At 43.5% G+C, this 14,330-nt stretch overlaps 1 protein-coding gene across 1 annotated transcript in view; it reads left to right on the plus strand.

Moving 5' to 3' along the window:
- Nucleotides 1–14,330, plus strand: part of DNAH9 (dynein axonemal heavy chain 9) — a 420,192-nt gene that overhangs the window by 67,539 nt on the left and 338,323 nt on the right. Inside the window, exons 16-19 of the mRNA XM_065415313.1 lie at nucleotides 1,354–1,550; nucleotides 1,948–2,372; nucleotides 3,116–3,338; nucleotides 6,097–6,263. Of these exons, the coding sequence (XP_065271385.1) occupies nucleotides 1,354–1,550; nucleotides 1,948–2,372; nucleotides 3,116–3,338; nucleotides 6,097–6,263 (1,012 nt within the window). The remainder of the gene's footprint in view (nucleotides 1–1,353; nucleotides 1,551–1,947; nucleotides 2,373–3,115; nucleotides 3,339–6,096; nucleotides 6,264–14,330) is intronic.

The following is a 14,330-nucleotide window of genomic DNA, read 5'->3' on the forward strand; positions in this document are numbered from 1 at the left end:
CCTGCCCCCCCCCCCAGCTATGACGGCCTGTCCTCCTGCTTAGCAACTGGTGCCCAGGCTCTTCTGTAAGAACCACCCAGGCCAAGACTACCCTCTTCTCAAGGGCTCCAGCAAGCCACAGTCCCCCTATAATCACTGATCTGAGGCAGATTTCTTGCCCCTCATAGGAGCAGTCTGTGTGCTGTCCTTCTGCAGCAACCCTCAACTGCTCAAAACACAAGAACTAGAGGTCACCAAATGAAATTAATAGGCAGCAGGTTTAAAACAAGCACAAAGGAAGTATTTCTTCACACAATGCACAGTCAACCTGTGGAACTCTTTGCCAGAGGATGTTGTGAAGGCCAAGACACTAATAGGGTTCAAAAAAGAACTAGATAAGTTCCTGGAGGATAGGTCCATCAGTGGCTATTAGCCAGGATGGGTAGGGATGGTGTCCCTAGCGTCTCTTTGCCAGAAGCTGGGGATGGGTGACAGGGGATGGATCACTTGGTGATTACCTGTTCTGTTCATTCCCTCTGGGGCACCTGGCATTGGCCACTGTTGGACCCAGGGCTGCTCTTGAACCCTATCTGGTGTGGGGTGTGTCACACACCTGACAACGCAGTTTTTCTTTCCACCCATTCCAGACAGGTGTTTCAGGAGTGACTCATTCTGTTCTCTGGTGTGATTGGTTGGTCTGTAAAGACCCCTACCAGTATCCCCTCCTGAGGTTTGGTAGTTAGCATATAGATCAATACGCATTCAAGAGCCTGCGGTTCTGAGTTATCAATGACTCTAAACCAAGTAATGGTCTTTAATGTAGCATGCCGCCCCCCGCATCTCTTGTGCTCACTCTTCCCTTCCTGAACAGGTTATAAGCAGAGATTCTAACGTTCCAGTCCTGCAAATCATCCCATGTGCATGGAATGGCTGCTCCTCACTGTGTGCGTCTTGCAGGACTGGGGAAATTATCCGCTGAACAACGCAAGTTCAGGTCAACCAAAATGATTTGTGAACACAGGCTGGATTTGGCAAATTGTTTCATGTGAGAAAAATGATTTTTTTGTTAAAAGTATGAGCCTAGATTAATTAAAAAGAAAGAAAAAAAGCTCATTTGTCAGTTTAAATGTTTTGTTTGACCCAAAATGGGATGTGTTATGTGGTTTTTCGTTTTAGCAAGAAAATGGAAAAAATTCTGTTTTGACTCAATCCAAATTGAAAATTCTTTCAGATTTTTCTGTTTGGTCACAGAACTGACAAATCAATTATTCGTTCAGCTCTAGTGTCCCTTGGGTGATGACCGTGGTGATGGAGTAGAGTCACTTCTTGTCTTACCCAAGCCCGGACCCCATCATCTCTTTTGCTCTCTTTCAGATTCCCAGGCAGCACTGGCTCCCCTGTTTGAGGTGCGGCTGGATCTGGTGATCCCCGATTTGGTATTCCACCCCTCGCTGGATCCTGGTGCTAACGACAGCTTCTATGACATGGTCGAAGGACTCCTCAATGACATCTACCGGATCTCATCCCTGGTGCCCAGGCTGGCTGAGGACAGTGTTTTCCCTCACTATCAGGTCTCTTGCCCCAGTGCATGCTCTCCTATTGCACAGCCAGGAGCGGCGCTAGGGTTTTTGGCGCCCTAGGCAGGGGTCCTTCTGCGCTCCCAGTCGTCGTCGGCAATTCTGCGGCGGGGGGGTCCTTCCGCGCTCCTGGTCTTCAGGGCACTTCGGCGGCGGGTCCCGGAGCGAGTGAAGGACCCGCCGCAGAATTGCCGCCGAAGACCCGGAGCGCGGAAGGACCCCCTGCCGCCGAATTGCCGCCGAGGGCAGCAAAATGCCGCCCCCCCCAAATCCTGGTGCCCTAGGCAATTGCCTAGGTCACCTAAATGGTAGCGCCGGCCCTGTGCACAGCAATGTACAAAATGTGCTCTGGATCAGCATCCACTCACAAGGCCTCTCTGTCATTTCCCAGGCTGATATGGAGGACATGGGTGACTTAGCTGACATGCGCCACAGCCTCCTGGAGCGTGTGCAGAACACGATGTCAACCTGCAGTGATTACCGCAACTCCTTTGACCACTACTCTTACCTCTATGGGGACGACAGGAAGGAATTCATGCGCCAGTTCCTGTTGTATGGGCATGTCCTGACTGCGGCAGAAATTGAAGCCCATGCGGACAATGGAGTCCCAGAGAGCCCACCCACGTTACAGCAGTTCAGGGAGCAAATTGACTCCTATGAGAGAATCTATGATGAAGTCAACCGCCTGGAACCAGTGAACATCTTCGACAGTTGGATGAAAATCGATGCTCGACCCTTCAAAGCAACCCTGTTGAATGTCATCAAACGGTGGAGCCTGATGTTTAAACAGCATCTCATTGATCATGTGACACACAGGTAATAAAGGCTTGTCTGCCCCATCTCCATTGGGCTCCATCCAGGTGGTTACACTGAGCAATGTGGGATTTGTTTTCTCTGTCCACCCCATCCGAGAGTGCTATAACCTGGCAGGGGTGCCTGCCCCTCCAATCACTGCACACTCCACCAGGGTGCAGGCCTCTTTAGCAGCTTTCCTGGCTCAGGTTCCTACCCAGGAAATATGCAGGGCAGTGACGTGGTCCTCCATACACACTCTCACCACACATTATGCGATTACATAGCAGGTCAGAGCGGTACTTTGGTAGAGCGGTGCTCCAATCAGAGGACAACTCCTACCCCACCTCCTGAACTTGGGCTTGTGATTCACCTGGCTGGAATTGACATGAAGAAGCACTCGAAGAAGAAAAAACGGTTACTCACCTTCTCATAACTGTCGTTCTTCGAGATGTGTTGTTCATGTCCATTCCAATACCCACCCTCCTACCCCTCTGTCGGACTACCCAGCAAACAGGAACTGAGTGGGGGGTCGGGTCGGCAGGGCCCTATATTGGGCGCTATGAAGGCACGACTCCAGGGGGCGCCCAGGCTGATCCTATGGATACTTCTAGGGGCAAAATCTTCTGACTGTCGTGCACGCAGTGCGTGAACACCTGATTAGAATGAACATGAACAATTCATCTTGAACAACAGTTATGAGAAGGTGAGTAACCGTTTTATATAAACTGCTCTCACTGTGTGTTTTCCTGTTTTGTATTATTTAGCTTGGCTGATCTTGAAGAATTTATAAAAATTGCTGATAGAGGTTTGAACAAAGAGGTTGAAAAAGGAGATTATGATGGTTTGGTGGAGATTATGGGTCACCTTATGGCTGTTAAAGAAAGACAGAGCAGCACTGATGAGATGTTCGAACCTCTGAAGCAAACAATTGAGCTACTGAAGATATATGAGCAAGAACTTACAGATGAAGTGTATAAGCAACTAGAGGTTGGTGAAAACTTATGACCAATACACAAAACTGCAAAATATTAGACACCTAAAAAGAAAGTGATCATTGTACATTAACAAATGTTAAGTACCTGGGCTCAGTAATCAATAGGCCTCAGTGGGCAGATTATTTTGATAGCCGAGTGGCAGAACATCTATTGTGGATGTGCCATCGCAGCTCCCTAGATAAAGCTACATCAAGATTGTCAATTACAGCAGAGATTTAGCCCATTGTTATGTGTGAACGATGCAGTGTCCCTCCCCAGATGGACAGCACTTGCTCCGTAAGAACAGAACACGTATTCAGGTAGATCTGTTAATTATTTTATGGAGTTACAATTATTTTTAATAGGTGCATTAAGCAGGTTTTTTGGTGAGTGCTGTAATGAAAGGGTGTTAGTGCTTGGATGCAACCCCATGCTCTGGGTGTCCCTAAGCCTCTGACTGTCAGATGCTGGGACTGGACAACATGGGATGGATCACTCAGTAATTGTCCTGGTCTGTTCATTTTCTCTGAAGCATCTGGCATTCACCACCATCGGAAGACAGGGTATTGGGCTGGATGGACCATTGGTCTGACCCAGTATGGCCGTTCTTATGTTCTTGTTACAAAGGGTAGTCCCTTGTTTAGGGCACTAGCCTAAGAGTCAGGAGACTGGCATTCAATTCCTACCTCTGCCACATGATTCCTGTGTGATCTTGGGCAAACCACCTTGGCATTAGGCAGCGGATGCTTTTGAAAATCTTACTAGGCACCAAGCTGCATCTTTTGGTGCCTAAATACCTTTAAAAGTCTGGCCCTTAGTCTCTGGGCCTCAGTTCCCTCTATGTCGTCCTTCCATACCTCACAGGGGTGTTGTGAGGCGAAGTACATTGAGGTGTGAGGTGCTCAGTTACCAGGGTAATGGGGGCATGAGAAATATTTTAGATCCTGTTAAAATGGAAAAATACAAAATCAGAGGCTTATTACAAAGTCCAGTTGTTAAATATTCCTGGGGCCCCGGTGCAGGTTTTTAGGGCTAACGCCGACCTTCCTCACAAAGTGCCTTTGTGGAAGGAGGATTTCAGTTAAGCATTATAGGTGGAGTTTTGGGTGTGACAGTTGCCTTACCTTGGGAATTCCTTGGATTTTAGTGCTTCTGATTTTGTAAGTAAATTTGAGCAACTAAATTTTTTGCAGGAGAGTTAAAACACCAAGGCTATCCTTAGGAGTAGAACTGGAGAAGCATTTTTTTCTGTCCAGCAACTTGTCAGCTCCATGCAGTTACATAGCGATCCAGTCAGTATCTTTACTTCCACATACAGCGAGAGAAATAGAGGCAAATAAGATCCTTTATATAATGCTCTCTTCTGCTGTCTTGAGGAACCTAGATCTTATGCTGTTTGGTGCATGAACAGTCCATATAAATGGATAGAGTCTAACTGAAGGGGAGAACAGACAGCTGTTTCTGGTAAAGTAAGAAGTGGGCCGAAGCTCTGCTTGAATTTTGCCTTTTTCCTTCTACTTCCCCCCTTGTGGTTTCAGTTGGGAAAGTAAGTGAAAAGAGCGAAGTATCCTCATAAGAGATGGAACTCTTCAAGGATTCTCTCAGAGCTGAAGTAGGAAGCATTGGGACCGCTGTGGTGGGCAAGCCAGTTGCTAGGAGATTTTCCCATTTGGAAGGTCTGGGTAACTATCCAAACTGAATGCAACCTCTGAACGTGTCAAGTTTCATCCCAGACATTTTTTTTCTCTCCTGGCAAGCACTGGTGACTTTCAGTTACTCTTCTGACCCAAGTGAACAGGCACAAAACAAGCTGGAAAGTTTCTTTTGTTACAGACTGTGAATGGTCTAGGGGAAGAAACCACTGTTCTGAGAGCACTGGTAGGGAAGAGGGGAATTGAAATATGTAGAGGACTCGGGTCACAACACTGATCCGTATGCTGGCTGAGGCTCTGACCTATGGTTTTTAATGAAAGACAAAGGAAGTCCCTTCCCAGGACAAATACACAGCTTACGAAGATCCTGCCCTGTGAAGCTTCTTTCCTTGGCACCTAAATGAAAGTGTCTTGGACTTCAGAGGTTCTGAGCATCCACAACTTCCAGTGATGTTCATGGGAGCTCTGAAAATTGTCGTTTTTATTTAGACGATAACATTAAGTACCCAAGTTTGAAAATGTTACCCTAGGAACCTCTCCAGACAGGTCCTTTGACTATAACCACCTTCCCCTCTTCCGTTCTAAGAGGGGACGGGACAGCATCTATTATAGAACCATCCAGTCTTAATTTTTAACTAAGTTGTAAAGGTCAGCTTACCTGTTGAGCCCATCTTCCTTCTTCCATCCACTCCCGGGGGATGCACAAGAGCCAGCTGGACTTTGAATCAGGATCAGGTTTTTTTGTACCCTAGGAGCAAGATTTTTTTGTACATCAGCCTTCATGTACCCTAGGAGCAAGATTTAGGTCACCTCTGTCTGGGCTGTCCACATTCCACAGGATTCTGGTGTGTGTAGAAAACGTGGCAGGACATTTCAGGAGGGAAGAAAGTTTACACCTTCTTAAGGGGTAAAAATCTTCATTTATCTTCAAAGCTGAAAATTCATTCCCTGTTTTACCCCTAGTCATGTGTTTGCGCTTTATATCATGGCAAAAACCTCTTGATTGTGTAAGAGAGAAAATATGGTATTTTTCCAGCATGGGACTATCCATAAAGAAGTCAGATACATGTTATGTCAAGTGGCACATAACGTCAGCCAACATTTAATTTTTGCTTGCAGGAGCTGCCAGAAAAATGGAACAACATAAAGAAGCTGGCGATAACTGTGAAACAGCAAGTGGCTTCTTTGCAGGCAAATGAAGTGACAGTTATTCGCAAGAACTGTGCAGCATTTGATGTGGAACAGCAGAAATTCAGAGAGAGATTTCGCAAAGAAGCACCACTGAGGTACAGACTAATTATAGCACCACAGAAATAAGGGAGAAAAGGGCTTACTAGATCATTTGTGCTCTGCTAGGCATATTGTCTAACATCCACTTATCTTTCCCAATTGGTCAGAAGGCCAGGTATAATATCTGATATAGCATTTTTCTGGGGTCTCTATGCTGTCGTGGTTAGGGAGTGGATTCAGCGAGAGTAGGGTTAAAATTTTCAAAAGTGCCTAAGTCCCATTTTCAAAAGTGGCTTAAGTGCATGGGAGCTTAAGCGTGACCAAAAGTGTCTAAGGCCCAGATTTGTAAAGCTCTTTGGGTGCCTCACTCCCACTGATTTCCCTGGGAGATAGGTCTAGGTTGTAAGAAGTATTTGAGTACCTAAGTCTCTTTTGAAAGTGGGACTTAGGATTTCAAGTGACTTAGGCACTTCTGAAATTTTTGGAATGGGTCTTTTATGTGTCTAACTATAACCACCCTAAAATGGCCAAACCCTTCTCTTAGTCCCATGATTCCAGGATTGTGCATAGACAATAACCCAGGACAAAGAACCATTCCATGCATCCCCAGGACTCAGAGTCCAGGGCTGCCATCAGAGAGTTGCAGGATGGAAGAGCATTCTAGGTACAGACTTGCAACTGATCAGTGTTAAATACCTGGGGTTGTCAGTGTCACCAGCGTAACCTGTTTATCACAATGGTTTTGATGTTGTGCTGACATGTCACAACACAGTATTTTCATGCTATGTCAGAGTATCATAGAATCATAGAAATGTACGATTGAAAGGGACCTTGAGAAGTCATCTAGTCCATTCCCTTCACTGAGGCAGGACCACGAAAGGCTCTGAAGCAAGGTAAACTGTCATGGGATAAGAGGGAAGGTCCTCTCATGGATCAATAACTGGTTAAAAGATGGGAGACAAAGGGTAGGAATAAATGGTCAGTTTTCAGAAAGGAGTGAGTTAAACAGTGGGGTCCCTCCAAGGATCTGTATTGAGACCTGAGCTGTTCAACGTATTCATAAATGATGTGGAAAAGGGAGTGAACAGTGAAGTGCAAAGTTTGTAGATGATACAAAATTCTTCAAGACAATTAAGTCCACCGCTGACTGCAGAGAGTTAATAGTCTGTTTTCCAAGCTGAACAGTCCCAGTCTTTTTAATCTCCCCATATATGGAAGCTGTTCCATACCCATAATCATTTTTGTTGCCCTTCTCCAATTCTAATATATCTTTTTGAGATGGGGCAGCTAGAACTGCATGCAGTATTCAAGGTGTGGGAGTACTGTGGATTTATATTGTGGCATTATATTTTCTGTCTTATTATATACCCCTTTCCTAATGGTTCCTAACGTTTTGTTAGCTTTTCTGACTGCTGCTGTACATTGAACAGATGTTTTCAGAGAACTATCCATGATGACTCCAAGTTCTTTTTCTTGAGTGATAACAGCCAATTTAGACCCCATCATTTTGTTTGTATTGTTGAGATTATTTTTTTCCAGTATGCATTACTTTGCATTTACTGTATCAACATTGAATTTCGTCTCCCATTTTCTTGCCCCATCACCTAGTTTCGTGAGATCCTGTTGCAGCTCTTCAAAGTCAGCTTTGACTTAATTAGTTTGGGTAATTTTGTATCATCTGCAAACTTTGTCACCTCACTATTTACCCCTTTTTCCAGATCATTTATGAATATGTTGAACAGCACTGGTCCCAGTACAGATCCTTGGGGGGACACCGTTATTTACCTCTCTCCGCTGTGAAAACTGTCCACTTATTCCTACCCTTTGTTTCCTATCTTTTAACCAATTACTGATCCATGAGAGGACCTTCCCTCTTATCCCATGACTGACTCCTTACTTTGCTTAAGAGCCTTTGGTGAGGGACTTTGTCAAAGGCTTTCTGAAAGTCCAAGTACATTGTATCAACTAGATCTATCTTGTTCACATATTTGTTGACACCCTCAAAGAATTCTAATAGATTGTGAGGCATGATTTCCCTTTACAAAAGTTGTACTATAATTACAACCAACTTGCCTGGTATTGTTTCTGTGTTCTGCACTGTCCATCCCTCTCCTGGGCAGTTCAGATATTAAAAGTCTGTTGCCCCGTAAGGGTTTGATATTCAGCAGTTTGCTACTTTAAATGGCGTTACCAAGCAGTTCAGTTTAAACACAGCACTGGGTTAGCTTTGATTAAAAAATAAAACAAGTTTATTTAATGACAAAGGGAGAGAGAGATTTGAAGTGCCTGTAAGTACAAGGTATTACAAGTAGAAATGGGTGCAAGAGAAATAAAGATAAAACACTTTCTAGTTGCTAAAACGTAACCAGCTAGCCTTGGTTCAAGGTTAAATCCTTACCACAGGATCCCGGCAACATTGCTGACCAAATTCTCAGTCAGGATCCCCCCCAAAAGTCAAAAGGCTGGTTCCTTTGTTGTCTTAGGTAAAAGAGAGAGCCTTGGGTGTTTTTGTCCCTCACTTTTAAAGTCCACTCACCCTTCAAAATGCATGTTCCTGAGGGTTACCCCTAGATAAAGTTCCTTCCGACGGAGACATGGAGTCTTGTAGTGAAGGAGGTTCCACGTTGTTGCTAAAATGCACATCAATCTGTTCCTGCCACCTTCCTGCCAAAGAACGGTCACTTGACAGGTGATGGCCAATCAGCTTAGATGACACCTGGCTAGAGGCGTCAGCTTGTCCTATGTCTTTGAGGAACAGGTTTATCCTCTCCCCAGACTTGTCTGGTAACCCCTTGTAGTAATAATTTCAGCTTTAGTTCATAACTCATAACACACATTTAATACATAGGTTACACATGAATATCAATGATCAATGTGTTGTTAGTTTTAAAATGATACCTCACAATGCATATTTTCCACAAAGATTATTACAATAATGTGTGGGGTGTGAATACAGGAGTGCTTTTGGTTACAATATTATCCTTTTTGCAACTGCATCCTATTACTGGCTCTCATTCAATGTGTGATCTGCGGTAACCCCAGATCTTTTTCAGCAGTACTAACACCTAACCAGTTGTTCCCCATTTTGAAGTTGTGAGTTTGATTTTTCCTTCCTAAGCATAATACTTTGTTCTTTTCTTTATTGAATTTAATCTTGTTGATTTCAGAACACATCTCTAATTTATCAAAATCATTTTGAATTCTCATCCTGCCCTCCAAAGTGCTTGCAACCCCTCCCAGCTTGGTGTCATCCACACATTTTCTAAACATACTCTCAACTGCATTAGTCAAGTCATTAATGAAAATATTGAATAGTAAGTGACCCAGTGCAGACCCCTGTGGGACCCCAATAGCTATGTCTTCCCAGTCTGACAGTGAACCATTGATAAATACTCTTTGAGTATGTTTTTTCAACTACTTGTACACTTAATTTAGACCATATTTCCCTAGTTTTCTTATGAGAATGTTATGTGGGACTGTATCAAAAGCCTTACTAAAATCAAGATATGTCACAATTATAGCTTCTCCCCTACCCACTAGGCCAGTAACCCTGTCAAAGAAGGAAATTAGGTTGATCTGGCATGATTTGTTCTTGAAAAATCCATGTTGGCTTTTACTTACCCTATTATCCTCTAGGTGTTTATAAACTGATTGTTTAATAATGCGTTCCAGTATCTTTCCAGGTATTGAAGTCAGGTTGATTAGTCTATAATTTCCTGGGTCCTCGTTGTTCTCCCTTTTTAAAGACAGGTACTATGTTTGCCTTTCTCCAGTTTTCTGTGACCTCATCATCCTCCATGAGTTCTCAAAGATAATTGCTCATGGTTACAAAATGATTTTGGCTAGTTCCTTAAATACCCTAAAGTGAATTTCATCAGGCCCTGCTGACTTGAATAAATCTAACTCATCTAAATATTCTTTAACCTCTTCTATCCCTGTTCTGCCTTGTGTTCCTCCCCGCCTTGTTGTTAATATTAATTGTGTTAAGCATCTGGTCACAATTAACCCTTCTAGTGATGATTGAATCAAAATAGACATTAAACAGCTCAGCCTTCTTAGTGTTATCTATTATTAGCTCTGTTTCCCCACTAAGTAGAGTACCTACACTTTTATTAAGGTCATAAGAATGGCCATACTGGGTCAGACCAATGGTCCAGCTAGCCCAGTATCCTGTCTTCCAACAGTGGCTGGTGTCAGATGTTTCAGAGGGAATGAACAGAACAGGGCAATTTATCGAGTGATCCATCCTGTCGTCCATTCCCAGCTTCTGGCAGTCAGAGGTTTAGGGTCACCCAGAGTATGGGGTTGCTCTTCATTTTTCTCTTGCTCTTAGTGTACATATAGAGCCTCTTCTTAGTGCCTCTTATGTTCCTTGCTAGACATAGGGAAGGGTAGGAGAGATGTCCCAGAGGCCAAATTTAGGCTGCTAGGGAAGAGACTGAAATCCAGGACCTCTATGGTGGCATTCTCAGAAATGCTCCCAGTTCCACGCGCAGGGCCAGGTAGGCAGGCAGAGCTTCAGAGTCTCAATGCGTGGATGAGACGATGGTATAGAGAGGAGGGGTTTACATTCATTAGGAACTGGGGAAACTTCTGGAATGGGGGGAGCCTATACAGGAAGGATGGGCTCCACCTAAACCAAAGTGGAACCAGGTTGCTGGCACTAAACATTAAAAAGGTTGTAGAGCAGTTTTTAAACTAGGAGATGGGGGAAAGCCGACTGCTGCAGAGGAGCGTGTGGATCGGACACAGACTTCTCTTAGGGGAGAGTCTAATGATAGAGAATCTCCAGGTTTTAGTCAGGAGCAGAGGATGGAGGAGGATAATGTAAGGGCCAGATCAGATGATAAACATTCACATAAAAAAGAATCTAACACATCAGAAGAGGGCAGACAAATAAACAGTGACAAGTTTTTAAAGTGCTTGTACACAAATGCTAGAAGTCTAAATAATAAGATGGGTGAACTAGAGTGCCTTGTGATAAAGGAGGATATTGATATAATAGGCATCACAGAAACCTGGTGGACTGAGAGCAATCAATGGGACACAATCATTCCGGGGTACAAAATATATCGGAAGGACAGAACAGGTCGTGCGGGGGGGGGGGGAGGGGGGAGTGGCACTATATGTGAAAGAAAATGTACAATCAAATGAAGTAAAAATCTTAAGCAAATCCGCATGTTCCATAGAATCTCTATGGATAGAAATTTCATGCTCTAATAAGAATATAACATTAGGGATCTATTATCGACCACCTGACCAGGACGGTGATAGTGATGATGAAATGCTAAGGGAAATTAGAGAGGCTATCAAAATTAAGAACTCAGTAATAGTGGGGGATTTCAGTTATCCCCATATTGACTGGGAACATTTCACTTCAGGACAAAATGCAGAGATAAAATTTCTCAATACTTTAGATGACTGCTTCATGGAGCAGCTGGTACGGGAACCCACAAGGGGAGAGGCAACTCTAGATTTAGTCCTGAGTGGAGCGCAGGAGCTGGTCCAAGAGGTAACTATAGCAGGACCGCTTGGAAATAGTGACCATAATACAATAGCATTCAACATCCCTGTGGTGGGAAGAACATCTCAACAGCCCAACACTGTGGCATTTAATTTCAAAAGGGGGAACAATGCAAAAATGAGGGGGTTAGTTAAACAGAAGTTAAAAGGTACAGTGACTAAAGTGAAATCCCTGCAAGCTGCATGGGCGCTTTTTAAAGACACAATAATAGAGGCCCAACTTCAATGTATACCCCAAATTAAGAAACACAGTAAAAGAACTAAAAAAGAGCCACCGTGGCTTAACAACCATGTAAAAGAAGCAGTGAGAGATAAAAAGACTTCCTTTAAAAAGTGGAAGTCAAATCCTAGTGAGGCAAATAGAAAGGAGCATAAACACTGCCAAATTAAGTGCAAGAATGTAATAAGAAAAGCCAAAGAGGAGTTTGAAGAACGGCTAGCCAAAAACTCCAAAGGTAATAGCAAAATGTTTTTTAAGTACATCAGAAGTAGGAAGCCTGCTAAACAACCAGTGGGGCCCCTTGATGATCGAGATACAAAAGGAGCGCTTAAAGACGATAAAGTCATTGCGGAGAAACTAAATGGATTCTTTGCTTCAGTCTTCACGGCTGAGGATGTTAGGGAGATTCCCAAACCTGAGCTGGCTTTTGTAGGTGACAAATCTGAGGAACTGTCACGGATTGAAGTGTCACGAGAGGAGGTTTTGGAATTAATTGATAAATTTAACATTAACAAGTCACCGGGACCAGATGGCATTCATCTGAAGAGTTCTGAAAGAACTCAAATGTGAAGTTGCGGAACTGTTAACTAAGGTTTGTAACCTGTCCTTTAAATTGGCTTCTGTACCCAATGACTGGAAGTTAGCTAATGTAACGCCAATATTTAAAAAGGGCTCTAGAGGTGATCCCGGCAATTACAGACCGGTAAGTCTAACGTCTGTACCAGGCAAATTAGTCGAAACAATAGTTAAGAATAAAATTGTCCGACACATAGAAAAACATAAACTGTTGAGCAATAGTCAACATGGTTTCTGTAAAGGGAAGTCGTGTCTTACTAATCTATTAGAATTCTTTGAAGGGGTCAACAAACGTGGACAAGGGGGATCCAGTGGACACAGTGTACTTAGATTTCCAGAAAGCCTTTGACAAGGTCCCTCACCAAAGGCTCTTATGTAAATTAAGCTGCCATGGGATAAAAGGGAAGGTCCTTTCATGGATTGAGAACTGGTTAAAAGACAGGGAACAAAGGGTAGGAATTAATGGTAAATTTTCAGAATGGAGAGGGGTAACTAGTGGTGTTCCCCAAGGGTCAGTCCTCGGACCAATCCTATTCAACTTATTCATAAATGATCTGGAGAAAGGGGTAAACAGTGAGGTGGCAAAGTTTGCAGATGATACTAAACTGCTAAAGATAGTTAAGACCAAAGCAGACTGTGAAGAACTTCAAAAAGATCTCACAAAACTAAGTGATTGGGCAACAAAATGGCAAATGAAATTTAATGTGGATAAATGTAAAGTAATGCATATTGGAAAAAATAACCCCAACTATACATACAATATGATGGGGGCTAATTTAGCTACAACAAGTCAGGAAAAAGATCTTGGAGTCATCGTGGATAGTTCTCTTAAAATGTCCACGCAGTGTGCAGAGGCAGTCAAAAAAGCAAACAGGATGTTAGGAATCATTAAAAAGGGGATAGAGAATAAGACTGAGAATATATTATTGCCCTTATATAAATCGATGGTATGCCATCATCTCGAATACTGCGTACAGATGTGGTCTCCTCATCTCAAAAAAGATATACTGGCACTAGAAAAGGTTCAGAAAAGGGCAACTAAAATGATTAAGGGTTTGGAACGGGTCCCATATAAGGAGAGATTAAAGAGGCTAGGACTCTTCAGCTTGGAAAAGAGGAGACTAAGGGGGGATACGATAGAGGTATATAAAATCATGAGTGATGTGGAGAAAGTGGATAAGGAAAAGTTATTTACTTATTCCCATAATACAAGAACTAGGGGTCATCAAATGAAATTAATAGGCAGCAGGTTTAAAACAAATAAAAGGAAGTTCTTCTTCACGCAGCGCACAGTCAACTTGTGGAACTCCTTACATGAGGAGGTTGTGAAGGCTAGGACTATAACAGAGTTTAAAAGAGAACTGGATAAATTCATGGTGGTTAAGTCCATTAATGGCTATTAGCCAGGACGGGTAAGGAATGGTGTCCCTAGCCTCTGTTTGTCAGAGGATGGAGATGGATGGCAGGAGAGAGATCACTTGATCATTGCCTGTTAGGTTCACTCCCTCTGGGGCACCTGGCATTGGCCACTGTCGGTAGACAGGATACTCGGCTAGATGGACCTTTGGTCTGACCCGGTACGGCCTTTCTTATGTTCTTATGTTTATATCCAGAGGCCTACTTGGCCAGAAACACAAAGGCTTATGAATGGAAATGCTCTTAGAAACCTCGTGTAAATGAATGAAAGAGAGTTCCCTTTGAGTTGTGTTCTCCCTCCTCAGTGAAAGTGACTCTCCTTTAAAGTAGGGTTACCATACGTCCTCTTTTTCCCGGACATGTCCGGCTTTTCGGCACTCAAACCCCC

Source organism: Emys orbicularis, chromosome 13 (assembly GCF_028017835.1).
Source record: "Emys orbicularis isolate rEmyOrb1 chromosome 13, rEmyOrb1.hap1, whole genome shotgun sequence".
NCBI classification, from domain to species: Eukaryota; Metazoa; Chordata; order Testudines; family Emydidae; genus Emys; species Emys orbicularis.